At 45.7% G+C, this 20,262-nt stretch overlaps 1 protein-coding gene across 1 annotated transcript in view; it reads right to left on the reverse strand.

Annotated features, from left to right (window-relative positions):
• Positions 1 to 7,959: 7,959 nt before the first annotated feature.
• Positions 7,960 to 20,262, reverse strand: part of vito (nucleolar protein viriato) — a 56,742-nt gene continuing 44,439 nt past the window's right edge. Inside the window, exon 5 of the mRNA XM_070523028.1 lies at positions 7,960 to 8,103. Coding sequence (XP_070379129.1) covers positions 8,046 to 8,103 — 58 coding nt within the window. The 3' untranslated portion in view covers positions 7,960 to 8,045. The remainder of the gene's footprint in view (positions 8,104 to 20,262) is intronic.

Raw genomic sequence — 20,262 nt, forward strand, 5'->3', positions numbered from 1 at the left:
ATATCGTAATGATACATTGTCATGCATACTGTGAACAGTCGTGCACTTTGGAAAGAACACGTCACATTATTGTCTTGCACACTCTGCCACCTAGGAGAGCACAACTTGATTCAATCAACCAGTTAAGCTGTTATTTTGTTTTTCTTGTGCAGAAAAAAAAAAGAGAACTGAGGATGGCGAAGCAAATTACAGCAGTGTCAGACCACTGTGTTAAGGGCCTCACTGCCCATCACTCTTATAAAGCCTCTGAGGTTTATTTGTTTCTGTCTCATGCTTGAAGTATGCTGTACACTGTCGTCCTTTATGAAAGGGAACACGCGAGTGCGTGGCCTACGCTCTGCGGCGGCTGCCTACAGCACCACCAACCGACAGCTAAAGAAAGTACGTCAGCTTTTGGCGTCATCTATTGGCAAACAAAATAACGAGTCATGGCCGGTGGACTAGCGCTGCCAGATTATGCTCCCTCTCTGCTGGAGCAACGGGCGATGCCTGCAGTGCGTCGTCTGCTGCTAGCTAATCGAGCGTGGTGCGCAAGCACTATCGAAACGCAGAGGCCCTGCCTCTTGGCTTACGCCGGTTGCGCTTCGCCTAAACTAGAGCTATATAGGTGAGAGCAATGCACTCAGGGGAAGGTTGGGAAGGTGTGCTTTTTCGAAAGTGTATCACTGAATGCTGCAGAAATTTTCCTTCGAGGCAGAATCTCACTTACCCGGAAAGTACTGGTCTGTCGGCAGAGAAAGTTCTCCATCGTTTAGTATATCTGCGCTTGATACTCTAACGCCATGCACAATCAAAGCACCCTGACCAAGATGACAGCGAAGGAGATGTTGCTACGTGAGGAACTTGAAGGAAAAAGATTTTCCAATGAAATGTTTGTAAATATTTTAATTAATGTATCTGTATGTAAAAGACGCAAGCACAAAATGCAAAAATAGGTGTCAATACATTTATTGACATAAATAATATATGTAAATTTTTATTTTGTGTTCAGCACCAAAAAAAAAAAAAAAAAAGCTGTAATATGTTGTGCCAACGCACTTCCCAGTACCTCGTGGCGTCCCCATTTGCTGCGACGACAGCTGCCATTCTTGTGGGTAGCGAATTATACAAGGCGGCCGTTAGTGATCTGTTGCTTCTCAGGCGCTCCCACTCCTCATTTATGGCACCCCAATGGTCGCCGGCCGACAGTCCATGCAGAGACCGTGTAATCACCTTCCGGGAAGTGCCCATTGAGCAAGTAGGGCACCATCACTTCGTCCAGGATTGAGCAGTACGCGGCAGATGTGAATCTGTCTTCTATGCAGACTAGTGTACCAAGCCCTTCTTTGGTCACGAGGCCCCACATGCACGCTGATGAACGCCCACTTGCAGCCACTCGCTGGAGGTATTCTGGTCTGTAACTGCAGAAAAGTATCGTTAGATCGTGCATTGACACCAAACCAACAGTCGCTTAACTTATCTTGAATACCCTTCCTTTACGGCAAACATGCGGTATTCTGCTGTGCTACATAGCACGCGCATTTATCACTGGCTGTTCATGTCTTAGGTTTTCATTCACTTTCCTATTTCTTTCAAGTTATTTTGCTATTTTCTATTCTCTCTTATCTAAACAGCAATTGGGCTGGTGGTGTGCTTCTGTTTGTGGCAGTTGCCAGCCTACTGTCCCCTCTTCCGTGTCTATACTTTCAGCATGTGCTAAAGTATCTTTAAATGCGAACTAATAATGATGAGGGTAATAATATTAGTAATATTAGAGAACTCAACTCCACTTTAACACTGGTGAATACTGTGCCTTGAATATCAAGTTCTCTCTGCCGTATACGCGATATAAAACACTACAATATATACAATGTATAAAACAGGGTAACCGTCCGGTAGAGCTTTTTCAGCATTTCTTACAGTGATATAATAAACTTGAAGTATAAAACGACACCTACCAGCCGTTTTCTGGGCGCCACAGTCTTTGCCTCTGGTCCCACCGGGTCGTGATTGAACTCTCATCGGTGAATACAACACTTTCCCAGTCGGAGGTAGTCCAATCTGCATGGTCCTTCGCAAACTGCAGGCGTTTGGCTTTGTTGGTGTCTCGTAGCAGCGGTTTCTTGCAAGCAACCCTCTTTTTGAGACCAGCTTCTGCGAGGCGGCGCTTCACAGTCGTCTTGCATGCCTTAATGCCATGTTCCTTAAGTACTTCAGGGACTGTTGTCTGCGGCCTCAGTGCTACTGCAGCCACAATCGCACGGTCTTCGTCATCAGTTGTTGCCCGAGGTCTGCGCCTGTGCGGAGCGTCCTTCACACGGCATCCCTTCTTGAAAGCCTGAACGGTCCTGTTTACTGTTTTTAGTGGCCTCCTTGTAGTCGATGCAATATACCGCTGGCTGTAGCCAGCAATGCTAAGTTCAATAATTTTTTCGCCTTCTTCGAATGGAACACGAGCCATTTGGTGGCCTTCTGCCTCGTGGCCCACAAAAAAGGAATTAAGCTACACATGCCCCTATCACTTCTTATCAAGCCGGTCTTATCAAGGTAGGATGCTGACCGGCAAGGCGGTCAGCATCCTACCTTTCCCTCTCGTAATATTTTCGAGCCCATATGTTACACGTATGAAGTAGCGCATTATCACTACTATCTTTACCCCGGTATTCTTAAATGATCCTAGTCTCGAACTTGGTCCACCGACCGAACCGATCATAGCGCTGCCACTCGGCTGAAAACCATGCAGTGATATTGAAGGACTGCTGCCGATTATTGCACACACATAGTGATCATTTAGCCAATGGGGAACCGCTACCGTAGTCTTTTTGAAGTCCACGCAGATCCTCGCGTGTACGAACACGCTCGAATTCGGGGATTAGTGCCATGCAAGGTCGGCTTGAAATTTATCCTCAAGCGAGTCTAAACTGCCATTTCTACTTTCATTCGCGACGCAGGAACAATACAGCTGAAGCTAAGCATGTTTCCATGAACATTCACACCTTTATTCGTTGGAGAACTATAATGCTGCATATTGTGTTCTTGGAAATGTATTCAGTGGTGGCTTAAGCAAATGCGAGTTCCACAACGAAGCCATGGAGCTTGCATGATACAGAGTATCATTCAGTTACAGAAGAAGAACAATGAAACCTTCCCCTGAGTGCATCGCTCTTTACCTATATAGGTCTAGTTTAGGCGAAGTGCCACCGGCGTAAGCCGAAAGGCAGAGCTTCTGCGTTTCGATCATGCTCGTGCACCACTCTCGATTTGTCAGCAGCAGACGACGCGCTGCAGGCATCACGCATTGCTCCAGCAGAGAGGGAGCATAATCTAGCAGTGCTAGTCCACTGGCCATGGCTTGTTATTTTGTTTGCCAATAGATGACGCCAAAAGTGAACATGCTTTTGCAAGGAAGGCCGCACCTAGAATATTTTGGAATCACATAAAATTATTAGGCAGGAAGTCAACAACAATACAACAACATATCCTAGACGAAGATGAAAACAGACTGGAAGGAGAAGCGGCAATAAATTACATCCAAAAAGTAACAGCCAAATCTTTCCAAGGCAAGGGCGAGGTTGTATTTGAAGAAAAAAAAGAGCATGAAAGAGACCCAAGTGGAAAAGGAGCTGGTGCTGACAAATTTAGACTGGAAGAAAGCGGAAGAGAAAATTCCTAAGCGCACAGCTACAGGGCTAGACGAGGTTCCCGTTAGGCTGATAAATGAACTGGGACCAAAAAGAAAGGAAGCTCTGGTGAAAGCAGTGGAAAGAACTTTAAAAGATAGACGAATACCAGACAGTTGGCAACAAAGTAGAATGAATTTAATTTATAAAGGTAAGGGGGAGAAAGACAGAATTCACTCGTATAGACCGTTGACCATTACATCGGTATTATACGGGCTAGCAATGCAGGCAATCAAATTAAAGCTGCAAGCATGGGCTGAGAATAATGGCATTTTGGGAGAGCTTCATAATGGCTTCAGGATAGGTAGGCATTTAGATGATAACTTATTTGTTCTTACTCAGTGCATTGAAATATCAAAAGCAGAAAGCAGACCGTTGTATGTGGTCTTTTTGGACATTACAGGAGCCTACGACAACGTAGACCACAACATGTTGTGGGATATTCTGGAAGGGGACGGCTTAGGTAACAGCTTTTGAGATTTACCTAGAAAATACCGTTTGCGTTGAATGGGAAGGGATGAGGAGCGCGGAGAAAGTTCATATCAACAAAAGACTGAGGCAGGGGTGCCCTTTATCCCCGCTGCTGTTTATAATGTACATGGTGAGGATGGAGAGGGCGCTAGAAGGAAGTAATATCGGGTTTAATCTCTCATACAAACAGGCAGGTACAGTAATAGAGCAGCAACTCCCAGGTTTATTTTATGCGGACGACATTGTGTTGCTCGCTAACAAGCAAAGTGATTTGCAACGTCTGGCTAATATCTATGGACAGGAAGGCAACAATTTAGGTTTGAAATTTAGTGTTAGAAAATCAGATGTTATGGTATTCAATGAAAACAGTGAACAGACAGTGGAGATACAGGGCCAAGAAATACCTCGGGTAACAGAATATAAATCCCTTGGTATATGGATAAACGAAGGCAATGGATATATGGAAACACAGGAAAAAACCATAACAGTCAAGGGGAAGAGAAATGCAGCCATAATGAAGCACAGAGCGCTACCTCCGAGGTATGTGGAAAGGGGTAATGGTTCTAGGACTTACTTTTGGATATGCGGTTGTTTGCTTTAAATCAGAGGTACAATCAGGACTCGACGGGAACCAAAGGTCAGTGGGTCGCCTCGCTTTGGGCGCTCACGGGAAGACTACAAATGAAGCTGTGCAGGGGGATATGGGCTGGACTAGTTTTGAAGTGAGGGAAGCTTGCAGTAAAATTGAGTATGAAGAACGGCTGAGGAATATGGAAGAAAGTAAATGGGCTGGGAGAGTGTTCAGGTATCTGTACAGGCAAAACATTGATTCACAGTGGAGGAAAAGAACTAGGAAGCTTACCAGCAAGTATGCGGCCTGTGGGGTGGGCAACACAGCAACAAAGAAGGTCAAGCGGAAAGTCAGAGAGGCTGAATTAATCTCATGGCTGGCGGCCATGGAAAAAAAAACCTGCCATGAGTAACTACTTAAAAGGAAAAAAACGAAATCAGGAAAGAAATCATTTATGATAACTCAAAGGGAAGCTCATTACTTTTCGAAGCGAGATCGGGATGCCTTAGAACACGCACCTATAAAGCGAGATATAAGAAGGAAGAAGAAGCATGTGCTTGCTGCGGTAAAGCTAGGGAAATGAGGGAGCATATTTTATTAGAATGTGAAGACCTCTCTCTACCCAGCGGTCGATTTAGGCACCACTGGCCTCCTTGAAGCCCTTGGGTTCAGCGGGAGCAGTGGTAAAGCAAACAGGTCCGTAATAGACATTTGTAAGAGGCGATTGGAGGATTGGTGGAAGAAAAGTAGGGAAACGACAAAAGACGGAGACGTAAAAAAGCACAGTTCGCAATAGGGGATCAGAAAATTTGGACGTGGTAGTTCAGTGTTTTTTTTTTCTTTTTTCATTGGTTAACCTAGGTAGGATATTAGGCAGCATAGTAGCAAGAGCTTGGTGGCACAACCCACCTCCCCGTTCCAAAGGGTACGCTCATAACATCCATCCATCCTTTCTTTAGCTGTCTGTTGATGGCACTGTAGGCAGCCACCGCAGAGCGCAGGCCACGCGCTCATGTGTTCCCTTTCATAAAGGACGACAGTGTACATAAGTTTTACCAGGGGTGCACTTGTATTTGGTGCTGTTTAATACACCGGTGGCATGGTGGAACACTGCTCTGCAAGTACTATGAACAAGAGACGTGAAGAACTAATCGCGTTTAGTGGGAAATACAAGGCATTTCGACCATGTGTGACCTCACTGTGCATGTTGCTAATTATCATCCCCATTTATGATTTTTACGCTGCTGTCATTACACCGTTGATATCCTATTTGCACGATTCTAACATGCACATTTTTTGGATAAAACATGCATTAAAATTTGCATGCGCGTTACAATCGTAACTAATTCTACTCAAAATCAAAAACGAAACCGATTCTTACTAAGCAAAAAATAAGGAAGCTCAATGCAAGGTAGCTAGCCACACTGCCATCGAACGGATATATATGAATATTTTCTGCCATGGTTTGCGGTCGCCAATTTTCAGTTTGCTGTATGTGTGGCATTTCTAATGCATTAGATGGAATTGATGATGACTTTCTGTGGTCAATAGAAGAAAAGGAGGTTTTGTCAGATTCCAACAGTGACTAGCCGCTTTGCTGCGTTAAGAAAAAGATTGTTGGAGATGCCGTTTAGAAGAATTGGCCTGGACTTGACAGAACCTGCAATTCTTTCGTTCGGGGCGTCCACTTTGGGTTTCAGCCACAGGGATGCATGCTTCGCTGTCCAAACATTCCTTACAGAATCTAAACGCATGCCCTGCTAAATTCTATTTTTTATTATTACTTTTAAATTAATTATTTCTCATCAACAGCACCTTCCTGATTTTATTTTAGCCGGTTATTCAACCCTATTCAATGCTATTCCCATAGATATTAGGAAATTTATGCTATATATTATTTTGGAATAATCCATCCATTTCTTGGCCAATCCCCCATCGTGGGTAGGAGCCACACGTGCCACAGGCTACAACAACAACAACAACAACGACTAGCCGCTAAGATTCAGCTGTGCGCATGTCTTTGTGCCTTTGCATGTTCCATAAAATTGTGTAAATTGTGTTGTATGTGTTGACTCAGGCTTCGTAACTTGACGCACGCGATAGAATCGGCACCAAGTTATTATTGTTTAAATATTTTGGTGGTAATATAACTGCTTTACAACTGAGGGCATGGTAGAATCATGCAAATACGATAGTCTGCACTTATGCCTGGCTAGTGTCTAAGCTCTTCACGTCCTTGTTCCTGGTATTGCTTCGCAACACAGTGTTCCACCATGTCACAAAACCAACTGGCCCACCATGGCACATTGTTGATTCGCCTGTGCTTTGGGCGCGAACGCTTGTTACCTTGTGTGGCAAGGTCACATTCTGTTACAGGCACTGAAGCCTCCCCAAGAATAAAGACATGCACAGCTGTGATGAAACGTTAGTGTGAATAGTATTATTTCTCGTCCGGGTGCTTGTACATAACGGTCACAATGGGTCAGGGTGTTCTATTGCTGAACGCAAGGTTTGATTCCCAGTTGCCACAACTGCACCTCGATAGCAGTGGAATGCAAAAACACTTTTGTACTTAACAAACACCATTTGAAAGGTGCATGCTTAAAAACGCCAGTCGCACAAAATTAATCGGATAGTCAAGTCCACAATTTGATTTGATTTTATTTTACTGTAGGACAGCAAGAGTGCCTTTCTTTTGGCATGTTTATCGTTCTGCAAGGAAACATTGTCAAAGGGTTACACAGAAGTGGTAAGATTAGAAAACTTCCAGGCACAATGGTGGTCCACTTGGTGAAGGTAATGATCCCTGGGAGAGGCCTTAGTCATACAACAGGCTGATGATGATGTTTAATTTTGTTTTTGCTGTGCCGACAGTTGCCATGTTCGACATTTTATTTAATTCTCATGCATACTTTTTTTCATTCGTTGGGGCTCGCTTTGTCCCCGGGCAATAACCGTCGTTTAGTGTGCATTCTCCACCACTCTGCACTCACTATTTTCTGGTCAGGAAAGCTGTGTCACTTGGATATGTAAGCGCCATTACTGAACTGAGAGTACTGGACACGGAGCTTTAAAGAAAGGGAAAGCATGCAAGATAGATTATTATTATTGTTTTGCACAGAACATAAGCCTCAAAGTATGCAAACTCCCCTCAGAGTGAATGTGTTGCGATGTTCTTAGAGCTTTGGTAAACCACGCTGAATCATTGGAATGTTTTCAATGACTTCAGTAAGGCAGGCGAGAATGCATTTTATTCCGGCTCTGATTTCCAGTGTCCTGTTGCCAGTGGCTTGTTATTCTATGAGATGCAGACAGAAGTTCACACGGTAATTCGACAGGGTTTATTACCTTGGGGAAAGTTGGTGCTGTCTTGTGCCTGATGTAGAAGGAGCTGGTGGCATGCTAAAAAAAGTGAAAGAGTAGGGAAAAAAGGAAAGCTGTAGCAAGCAAACTAACCATTTGTGGTCACAAACAATTACCTAATTTGCGGTTGTTCCAGTCAGGAGCCATGTTGTGCTTAAGCACCGCGCAGAAAGAGTGTTCAGGTAAATGAATGCGTGTAAAGTAATTTATTTCAGAGACTTCTCAGAAGCCCCTGAGGCTTTCAACAGTACTTGAGTACTGTGTGGTAGTCCTCAAAGCACTTTCCTGGGTGAAGCCCAGTATTTGCATTACAGGTATGGTGGCTCCTCATGGTCGCTGTATTCTCAAGTGCTTTCACCCAACGTTCGCCAATTGTCTGAATGTGAAATGTATTCACCGACAGCACTAGAATGATCTGATTCACTTAAATAAGGTGGAATTCATCCATAAAACACATGTGCAGAAAATGCTGTCATCCTGTCAGCGCTTCAAGTCACAAATCGTGCAAAAAGCCCTTCAAGCATTAAGAAAAACAAAATGTGCTGCCCTCATCCTGTGACATTGTGAAAGGCACTTATTACGTGAAAAATTTTGCAAAACTGAGTACGTGCATGTGTTGGGTGGTACCAGACATCCGACCGAGACAGATATTTTCGCTTGTTGGGCGGGCTAAAGGAACACTCAAGAAAAACACTAAATCAATTTAGATGAATAAAGTATTGTTTGAAAACTATTTTCATTAATTTCATCAGAAGAAGTAGATTATTAGAAGATAAATTGAAGGTCAAGGTTTCATTTTATGAATTTTGTTTCAAAGCCTCGGCAATGGTATGTTGCTGTCTGTGATGTCATGGATTACAAAGAATATTTTACTGTGACGGCAATTGTCTGGACACTCTAGGTGCATTTTTGCCGTCGCCGTTGCCCTGATGTTCCGTACAAAGTCTAAAGGCCATAACACCATCTCCGTGCGCTATATGCTGTATGCGCGAGCGAAAGCATGCGAGGGTGAGGCGACGATTATGGCTCAATCTTGCGTGCACAAGGGAGGAAAGTGGAGAACGCATCTTCTTTCATCGTGCGCATGGAACTGGGGGGAGGGGAGGTGGGGGGGTTGTACCTTGGCAGCAATGTGTGGCCATGCGGGTTTTATCTTGAAAGCGATCTGCTTTGGGGGCAAATTCTAGGTGGGCCAACAGCTCATAGCTGTGTGGGTGCTGTGCTCTTGTGGCTCGGTTTGTGTTGAAGCAATAGGCAGCAGGAAGGACACTTTGCTCGCTGCTGCTGCTGTGCTTCCTCATGCCAGCATTTTGACAGCGAGCGTCTGTGGTCATCGAGTGTGGTGTGTGCATGTGTGCGCTAACACCATGCTTGTTAATTTAGATACAGTGATCACATTACAAGTTTCTATGGTCAATAAACCACTAAGTCTTATTGGTGTATGTTGTTGTCTTTTGGTAGTTCTAGAGACAGCTGAAGCCACAGAAGGTATAGAGAACAGTAACGGTCAAAACTGATATGATGCAAAACCCCATACTAAACACTCCTCAAATTGGACAAACCAGTCAGCGGATCTCTGCCGCTCTCTTGCTAATGGCATCAAGACAAATCTTGTCGGGAACAGGGAAAACACACAGCTGTCACAGGCAGGATGCGGCAACATGCCAAACTATAGTTTCTACAAGCATGGGCAGCTATCTGACATTGCATTGCATTGCAAGCAGTGTGGTTGTACAGTGCAGATTGGAACTGTGTCAATTACTATTGGGAAAGCAAGGATACAGTAGGAAAGTGAAATTCTGGAGGCTTTTCATATCAAGAAGGTGGACCCTGACTGAGCATGTCGTTCCTGTTCCTGCCAAGCAAAGAGCTCCTTAGATAAGCAGTCATATGTGATTATTATGTAGAAGTATGCATCTGCTTTTATGCATGCGTCATTCAGTCTGTTGAGAACGTTATACTGTCACTTGTAAGTACAGCGCCCACCCTCAACTTAGTCTTTGCCTTCTCTTGGTTTAATTTTCTGTTTTCCTATTCTATTTGCTGATATTCTTTTGCTCAGAACCATGTACTCAACAAACCACCTTCATAAGGTAACACTATTACTCACTAGTGCCGTCTATGCCTCTATGGCCTAGAGGGAGCGTTGGGCTGTTATGCTGGGAGACTTGGTTCAAATCCCACTATCAGATACCTAAGCTATTTTATTGAAGATGGCTTTCACACCTGGCTCATTGTACTCACTGATCACGTCTTTGGGTGCAGCTAGAGATCATGGTTAGTTACCATCGTAGAGGCAGTGGGAAGCCAACAGGCTACCTATCGAAGCACTAGAAGGGGCCTTATCCTGGACGAATCACCTCTGGGGATATCTGTTTCACTTAACCTTGACTGAATGAGCCAGTGGTCGGAATACCTATCGCTAACTGAAGTGCTGCATCGGACACCATGCAAAAGTGTTTCTGAAAACCTGAGACGATGGCCCCTGCACTATGTCTAAACAGAATAGACTTGCTCCGGTATTGTGCTTCACTAAAGAGCAAGTAGCATTTAAAATGCACAAGTGTCGACCAGAGCTACATACCTACAGCCTACCATTTAGTGCTGCTGCGAGGTGAGAAATACATAGGGCTATGAGAGATGACTGTGAACTTGCTTGACAGGTACTGATGCGCTATATGGTAACCCATGTTTTTAGTGAAGCAGCACACTTGAAAAAACATGTTCGCACAAACATGAACGATCAGGACAGACAGAGCTGCTGTGCATGTCCTCACCATTGAGGTTTGTGTTCATGATATGCACTTGAGGTTGTACCTGTGTTGGGAGATGTGCTAGACAAGTGCAACACAAGCCCAAGAAGGAACAAGCCACAGCCCAGAAAAACAGGTGGCGGCAAACTGAAAAAGGAGAAGAGAAGGAAGAGAAGAGCGTGTGCTGCAGTGTTCGGAAAGCTGGCAGCAAGGAGGCAGTGTCAGTTCGTGAAGCGGTGGCAGCACGTCCCCAGGCAGAGCAAGGAGGCAGCCCTGCTGTTCCAAGGATGCCCACGGACTGTGGGGATGCCCACGACCATGAACCGCGGTCCATGGTTGAGGTGTGCTCGGTGGATAATACTGACTGGCCAGTCAGGGGCGACGTCCTGGGCCTGCCCTCATCACAGAACCTAGTCACAGATTCTTCCAATTATTTAATCATTGCCCAGGCACAGCCTCAGCGCATGAAGTGATGAAGTCGTTTGTTACTACACTGCAAGTCATTCATTAAAGAAAATCCAGCACAAAGAGAAAAAGAAACTCTACAAACTAATCGAACACGCAAAAAAGAATTAAATCTCTGTATAAAACTCACGAGACGCGAAGAAACCAGACAAAGAGCTACTTATTGTTCCAACTTCTCCTTTTTGCAGTGCCCGCCTGCCCCGTTTATTCATCTGTTTCTACATACTCCCGCCCCCAAGTAGCGTTGTCCAACTAAAGCTTGTACTATTTTTGCACTGGCCTTCTTATGAGTTTGCCATTTTGAGCTTTCACACGGTAGGCTTGGATTATTCCATCTTGACCAAGAAAGACGTCCACGACTCGTCCCAGTGGCCAAATACCTCTAGAGATGTTAGGTTCTTCGATTAGTACTACATCATCTACTTGTAGACCGCTACTAGGATGCGATGGGTAGAGGTGAAGTGCCCACAGCTCGAGGAGGTATTCTTTCTCCCATCGGATTCACAGGTGGTCCACAAGCATCTGGTGGTATCGCAACTTCTTGGTGAGGTCACGTCGCGTAGCCTGTGCACTTCGAGCTTCGTCGTCACTGTTGGTTCACTCTGGAGAGGCAAGAAATGAGCTCCCGACCAGTAAATGAGCAGGACATAGTGGAAGGGGCTCTTTAGCATCCGTATATGTATAGGTTAGGGGTCATGAATTGATAACCGCCTCTACCTCCAGCAGTACAGTCTCAGTTTGTTCGCTGCTGAGCTTGCTCTTTCCCAGCACTTTGCGTAAAGATGACTTAACTTATCGGATAAGTCTCTCCCACCAGCCGCCCCACCAAGGCGCACCTGCCATAATAAATTTCCGTTCTATGCGATGCGTCAAGAGCAAAGATGCAAATGGAGAGCTCTTCATGGTGTTCCAAATGTCCCATAGGTCTCGCAATGCTCTCTTAAATGCGAGAGAATTATCAGAGTAGAGTGTTGCGGGCACTCCTCTATGAGCCAAAAACCTACGGAATACTAGTAAGAAGGAGCTTGTAGACATTCCACTTGTCAATTCAAGGTGTACAGCTCTCCTGGTCGCACATGTGAACAACAGAATATAAGCTTTGCATGTAACTCCATCAGTCTCATGTTGCTTTACATATACTAGTGGGCCTGCAAAGTCTAATCCCACAACTTCAAACGGCTGTGATGTGAGAAGCCCGTCTTCAGTCATTGGTGCAAATTGCACCTTTACAGGTTTGCCATTGTATTTTTTGCAGAGGAAGCAAGCATTGATGATCCATTTAACTTCTTGTCGAGCATGTATAATCCAGTAACGCTGTCGAATCTGCATCGTAGTGCTTGCCACACCGCCATGTAAAACTCTACAGTGAGCCTCAGTAACAACTAAGGCTGTGAAGGGACGCCTTTGCAATAGAATAACCAGGTGCTTTTTGTCATATGTAGCGTTAATTCTTTCAAGTCAGCCACCAAGTCGAAGCTGCCCGCTGTGATCAAGGTAAGGGTGGAGATCGCATAGTGTGGAGTGTTTCTGGACAGTGTCTCTAAGCCAAAGGTGTTCAATGTCATTCGTGCATACTTCGAGCTGGACATGACAGATCCAGAACATTTCCGCCTTGTTTAGCTCCTCTGTCGAAATAGTTCCATCCGACTGACGTTTGAATACAACATCAATTCACAAATTGAAATACCCAGGCTACGCAGGAGCTTCTGTAGGTTGCCAAACTCCCTTAAGTCAATCAGGGTGTCCACTATTCTCGGCACTTGAAGAAGTGCATGTTGTGTGTCACACTCTGACTCTTCGTAGATCGGTGTGCTCATGTCCGAGTCTGTCGGCCAGGTTGATCTTGGCTGGGATAACCATTCAGGTCCCCTCCACCAGCTGCAACATGTACGTAGAATCTTTAAACATACGTCCCTAGTCAATAAATCTGACGGGTTGTCTTCTCTTGGGCAGTAACGCCATAGCAGTGGGTCAGCAAATGCTGCTATTTCAGTCACTCTGTGCTTTACGAACTGACCCAACTTGTTGCGGTCACCCCGGATCCAGCTCGGTGTGATCGTTGAGTCTGTCCACATGATGCAGGAAAAATGCGTTGAATCCCATGATGAGCGGATATATTTTAATATTCTGGCTCCTACTACCGCAGCCATAAGCTCGAGCTTCGGCAGTGTTAAAATCTTGGTAGGTGCTACTTGAGACTTTGCTACTATTAGTGATGTAGCTGTATTTCCGCCGTCATCAACTGTTCTCAAATAGGCACATGCTCCATAAGCCTTCAGGCTGGCGTCGACGAATATATGCAGCTCTGCCTTCTCGACCGCTCCATATAGCCCATTTCTCACGCAGTGCGGAATCTTGATGAAGCCAAGCTGGATTACGTCTGTGCACCATGCTGTCCACGTCGTCTTGATCTCCTCTGGTAACTGGTCATCCCAAGACTGGCCTAAAAACCACACGCATTGAAACAAAAGCTTTGCAGTGATGGTGAAAGGCGAGAGAATACCAAAAGGGTTGAAAATTTGGGAAGCAGCCTTGAGAAGTGTACATTTTGCGTCTGGCTGAGCTGAGGTTAAGTATAGGGCTATAGATTTGGAAGAAAATCTGAAGCAATCAGTTTCGGCATCCCATTGCATTCCCAAAACCGAAGTTGATTCCCTTGATGCCCCTTCAACTTGCTCCTCCTGGTTGCCAAAAATGTTCTGTAGTTGCTGGTTATTGGTCTTCCATTTTCTGAGACCCATGCCTGCATCTCGCATAATTGCCTTTGATCGCTCATAGATGCTCAGACCACCTTAGAATGTCTCTGCACTCACCAGTAAATCGTCTACATAAAAGGACTTCTTCAAAATAGAAGCAAGCGCTTTGTCCTCACAAGCGTTGTCCAAGTGGTGATGAATAGTCACCATGAGCCATAAAGGGCTTGATGTTTATCCAAATGGTACCCGGGCCATGTGCCATTCGACAATGTTACTGTTCTGGGTGATGGGAATGGCACCAAACCAGAGGAACCGGAATGCATCTCGGTCTATCTCTTGTATCTCAATTTGTAAAAATGCCTTCTCGATATCCGAGTTGATGGCAACCGGAAACCACCGAAAGCGAAGCAGTACTTGTAGTAACTCTGGGTTGAGGTTCACCCCTTTATCCAGGCAGTCGTTGAGTGATGGAAAGCCTTGAGCGTGTGACGATGCATCGAACACGACCCGGAGCTTGGTGGTCAGCGATTCCTCTGGTATAACTTCCCGATGTGGCATATAATAGGGGGCCCGATCAATAAGAACACTCTTGGGTACCACTTCAGCGTGTCCTAGCTCCAGGTGTTGTCGGATGACTGTGTTGTATTGCTCCAATAATCCTTCATTCATTGATAGCCTCTTTGCCAGTTTTTGTAGACGTGCGAGCGCGGTATCACGGTTGCTTACAAGTAGCTGTTTCTGATCTTCTTTCCAAGGCAGCGCCACGGTGTATCTGCCATTTTTCTTGCGAATTGTTCCAACCATGCAATGGACTCAGGAGAGGATGGTTCGCCAGAATCTGTGATGCCCATTGCTTCAAGCTGCCAGAACGACCGTAGAATCTGCAAGGTTGTGTCATCATCAGTAATTGTTTCCACTCGCAGAACGCAGACCATAATGATAGCGTCACAGTCAAGAAAGGCTTGTTGGCAACTCGGTCTTTGCAGTGTCCATCTGAATGCTGTGTTGATTGCCGCCAGTCCTGCAATTTCTATGCTCCTTGCAACATCTCCCGTCATGATATGAACCCTAGTGCACTCACGTTGTTAAGTTTTCCTCTGGTCTTTCAGTTTTTTTTTCTGAATCTGGAAGATCTGGCTAAATGCATGTGTATCAGAGTTTGTCCTCCATCAGTTTTAATGATACATTTCATCTCGAGATAACCAACACATTCCCCAAACCACAGGATCCTACACATGGTTCTGTGCAAGCGAGTACTGTGCAAACAGTTGCAAAAATGACAACCTTTTGCCTGACATGCATGATCATGTGTCCATCATTCCTTCTCCGTGTTTTTTTCTTTTTCGTGTTTTGTCACCACACCCATCTTTTTCTTTTTTTTACTTTCCTTTTTCCTTTCTTGTGTAAGAACCTACCATTGATATTTCCTGTGGTTTCTCCTTTTCTGTGGCAGTCACTGGCATTACGTCTCTCTTGCCTAGGTGTACATCCCAATGACTTGATAGGGCTGCCATAGACAATTTAATCACAAGGTATTGAATCTTGAGCATATCAAAATTAAGGGAATTATCTTTTACTTTTTCTTTTTTTGTAAGAAGGCCTCTAGCCCTGTATGAAATTTCACTGGTATCACACAACTGACCATACTCCACAAGTTGTTGCCAATGGCTACATTTCTTGTACGTCAAAAGTTCATACAGTTCATCATCATCATCATGATTTTTATTTTCACCACTGGATACAAGGTGAAAAAAGGGGAACCAGAAAAAAAGCCGAAATTTCTTCAGCTTGACAAAGTTCTGGTATCCCAGAAAGGCACGGTAGCGGCCGGTGTATCAATACAATCACACATAAAGTGTGGATATAAGAGTATTTTAAACACAAGTACATGTAGATACTTTCATGTTATTACATCATCATCATCATCAACCTGGCTACGCCCACTGCAGGGCAAAGGCCTCTCCCATGCTTCTGGAACTAGCCCAGACATGTGCTAATTGTGGCCATGTTGTCCCTGCAAACTTCTTAATCTCATCTGTCCACCTAACTTTCTGCCGCCCCCTGCTACGCTTCCACTCTCTTGAAATCCAGTCTGTGACCCTTAACGACCACCGGTTATCTTCCCTCCTCATTACTTGCCCTGCCCATGCCCATTTCTTGTTCTTGATTTCAACTAAGATGTCATTAACTCGTGTTTTCCCTTACCCAATCCCCTCTCTTCCTATCTATTAAAGTTACACCCATCATTCTTCTTTCCATAGCTCGTTGCGTCGTCCTCAATTTAAGTAGAACCCTTTTCGTAAGCCTCCAGGTTTCTGCCCCGTATGTGAGTACTGGTAAGACACAGCTGTTATACACTTTTCTCTAGAGGGATAATGGCAACCTGCTGTTCACAATCTGAGAATGCCTGCCAAACGAAACCCTAGCCCATTCTTATTCTTCTAATTATTTCGGTCTCATGATCCAGATCCGCGGTCACACCCTGCCCTAAGTAGATGTATTCCCTTACCACTTCCAGTGCCTCGCTACCTATCGTAAACTGCTGTTCTCTTCCAAGAATGTTGAACATTACTTTAGTTTTTTGCAGATTAATTTTTATACCCACCCTTCTGCTTTGCCTCTCCAGATCAGTGAGCATGCATTGCAATTGGTCCCCTGAGTTACTAAGCAAGGCAATATCAGCGAATCGCAAGTTACTAAGGTATTCTCCTTTAACTCTTATCCCCAATTCTTCCCACTCCAGGTCTCTGAATACCTCCTGTAAACATGCTGTGAATAGCATTGGAGAGATCGTATCTCCCTGCCTGACGCCTTTCTGCACCCAACGTGTGCTATTTTCCCTATAACATGAGTCCAAAAGTTGTGTGTGTGTTAGAATCGAGTACGACCTTAAATCTGTTATCATATCGCTATCGGCATCTCAAAATGGCCATCTCGTATGCACTTCGAGCCTAGCTTCCGTAGCTTTGTCCATGTGCTGTAGTACACATGCTTAGGTTAGTTCACCATCGTTTGATCTATCAGCATGGAAGTGCCGACTGCGAAGACATGGCGAGTGTTCATCACGATGCCGCAATTAAAATGAAAGTGATCACATGTGCGGAGACGGGTGAAAATCAGGCTGCATCACGGGTGTTCAGAGTTCCTGAAACTTGCGTGCGGGTCTGGCGCAAACAGGAGAGGCGTTTTGCTCCGGCGGCTGCGGCGTATCACGACTGTGCCGCCCCTATCTTGAAAGTGATCTGTGATGGAGACAGTCTACGCATCTAGGCACCACTATGCTGCGTTCTCGTCGCTTAGTTCACGTTGAAGCGAGAGCCTACGCAAAGGTCGATTTGCTCGCTCAGCATTCTGATAAAAAACTGCCGCTGTCATAGAGCGAGACATGATCATGTTTGCTTGTGCATGTGTGACACCATGCTTGTAAATTTAGTTAATAAGCAAATGTTTAAGTGTTTGTACGGCCGATAAAACTACTATCCTTACTTTTCAGATAGCTGTCTACTAATTTGCTATTGCAATCAGTGCTTTGCTTTTTGAGCAAAACTGCGAATTTTTAAAATTTATCGCAACACTAGTGCACTGGGAGTAAATCAAATCTTAGCTTTTCCAAATGAGAGAAAGTTCTATTTCTGTATGAAATAATGAGGTACGTGGTGAGGTACGTGTAAAGGACCTTGCTTTTTTTTTAGGTCACGGCAAAGGGGTGCGCGTTACAATCGAAGGCACGCTAGAATCGGGTACACACGATACTGATACTGAAGCCGTCTAGTGCATGCAAACTTTCGTAATAGTGCCTGTAGATTCTTGATTAGTGATAACAGTCACAAAAACATGCATTCTGCAATAGTGAGTCCTAAATTTCGAAAACTAGCCCAAGACACTTTATAAACACAATTTTCTTCATTGTCTCGACAGTCTGGGTGAAGTGTTTGGAAATGCGCTTTGCCAACAGAACGTATGGAGAAGTCAGATTTATGAACAACAGTGGTTTATTATTGCGGTAGCAATTATATGGGCAATCCAGGCGCATTTATGCCAGTGTCATCGTCGTCGTCATGATGTTGCGTGTAAAGTCCAGGGGAGGTATTCTGTGAGGGTTCACCTAGTGGACATGTCTATTTTATCTGCTGCTGAACTGCTGATTGGCGATGGCACCTTGCTGCCGCAGTTGCACAGCCCAGCGCAGCCAATCAGAACTTCAACAGCAGATGAAATGGACATGTCCACTAAGTGGACTCTTAGAGAATACCTCCCCAGGGGTGATAACATTGTCGCCGTGCACTGTATGCTGCATGTGCGTGTCACGTGGTAGTGACGGTGAAGAAAGAACACAGTAGCAGTACTGTGAAAGACAAAACTAGCTTTTATTGGGCGAACCTGTGCCCACAAAACAGGCTACACTTATAGCACAATGATAGCGGCGAACACAGTCGGCGATCGTCGAAAATCTGATCAGCGGGTCAAGCGCGTCGGCTTTTATACAGCAGTAATCGAATGTTCCAGACTAATCGTTGGGACCCGCATGCCTTCTACAATGTTCTACACCATTCGCGTCAAGCGATGAAATCACATAACACAAGTTTCGGCGACAACAGACAGCGGATAGAAGCATCGATAACTTTCCAGAAAGTTCGGATACATGCAGGTGCGTCCCGCGCTGTGCGATAACAATTGTTAGGCGGCTAAACGTGGTCGCCCAATAAAGATAAGTACACGTGTCATTACCCCCCTCTTAAAAAGCATCGACCCGATGCTGCAGACATACGAAAGTAATAAATAAGCACTCGTAGCAAAGAAAACAACAAAATAAGGGAAGTGCGTTAGCGTCCGTAAAACGGTTTAAGACGCACCACGTGGACCACTTCAGGTCGTGCGCGGCGCCGCTGTGAATGCGAAATGCCGTCTGGCACGACCTCATAGTCCAGTGCGCCAATACGTCTGATGACCTCGTAGGGTCCAAAATAGCGTCGCAGTAGTTTCTCACTCGGTCCTCGTCGGCGTATCGGGGTCTATACCCAAACACGGTCGCCGAGCTGGTACTCGACGAAGCGTCGTCGGAGGTTGTAGTGTCGGCTGTCGGTCCTCTGCTGGTTCTTGATCCGCAGGCGGGCGAGTTGTCGGGCTTCTTCGGCGCGCTGGAGATAGCTAGCAACGTCAACATTCTCTTCGTCAATGACGTGGGGCAGCATGGCGTCGAGCGTCGTCGTCGGGTTCCTGCCGTAAACCAGCTTAAACGGCGTGATCTGTGTTGTTTCTTGCACCGCCGTGTTGTAAGCGAATGTTACGTACAGCAGGACGGCATCCAAGGTCTTGTGTTCGACGTCGACGTACATCGCTAGCATGTCGGCGAGGGTCTTATTCAGCCGCTCCGTAAGACCATTCGTCTGCGGGTGGTAGGCCGTGGTCCTCCTGTGCCTTGTCTGACTGTATTTCAGAATGGCTTGGGTGAGCTCCGCTGTAAAGGCCGTTCCTCTGTCGGTGATGAGGACTTCTGGGGCGCCATGTCGAAGCGGGATGTTTTCGACAAAAATTTCGCCACTTCGGCCGCGCTACCTTTCGGCAGTGCTTTAGTTTCAGCGAAGCGGGTGAGGTAGTCTGTCGCCACGACGATCCACTTATTTCCGGTTGTTGACGTCGGAAAGGGTCCCAGCAAGTGCATCCCGATCTGCTGGAATGGTCGGCAAGGAGGCTCGATTGGCTGTAGTAATCCGGCTGGCCTTGTCGGCGGTGTCTTACGTCGCTGACAGTCTCGGCATGTTCTGACATAATGGGCGACGTCGGCGGTCTGGCGCGGCCAATAATACTTTTGTTGTATCCTCGAGAGTGTCCGGGAAAAACCGAGGTGTCCAGCGGTCGGATCGTCATGTAGGGCGTGCAATACTTCTGGACGAAGTCCTGACGGGACAACAAGAAGGTAGTTGGCGCGGACTGGTGAAAAGTTCTTCTTCACGAGGAGATTGTTTTGAAGCGTGAAGGAAGACAGTCCGCGCTTAAATGCCCTGGGGACAACGTCGGTGTGCCCTTGCAAATATTCCACCAGGCCTTTTAACTCCGGGTCTGCCCGTTGCTGTTCAGCGAAGTCTTCCGCGCTTATCATGCCAAGGAAGGCGTCGTCATCTTCGTCATCTTGCGGCGGCGGGTCAATAGGGGCGCGTGATAGGCAATCGGCATCGGAGTGTTTTCGTCCGGACTTGTAGGTTACAGTGATGTCGTATTCTTGTAGTCTGAGGCTCCACCGCGCCAGTCGTCCTGAAGGGTCCTTTATACTCGCTAGCTAACAC

This window comes from Dermacentor albipictus, chromosome 8 (genome assembly GCF_038994185.2).
Source record: "Dermacentor albipictus isolate Rhodes 1998 colony chromosome 8, USDA_Dalb.pri_finalv2, whole genome shotgun sequence".
Taxonomy (NCBI): domain Eukaryota; kingdom Metazoa; phylum Arthropoda; class Arachnida; order Ixodida; family Ixodidae; genus Dermacentor; species Dermacentor albipictus.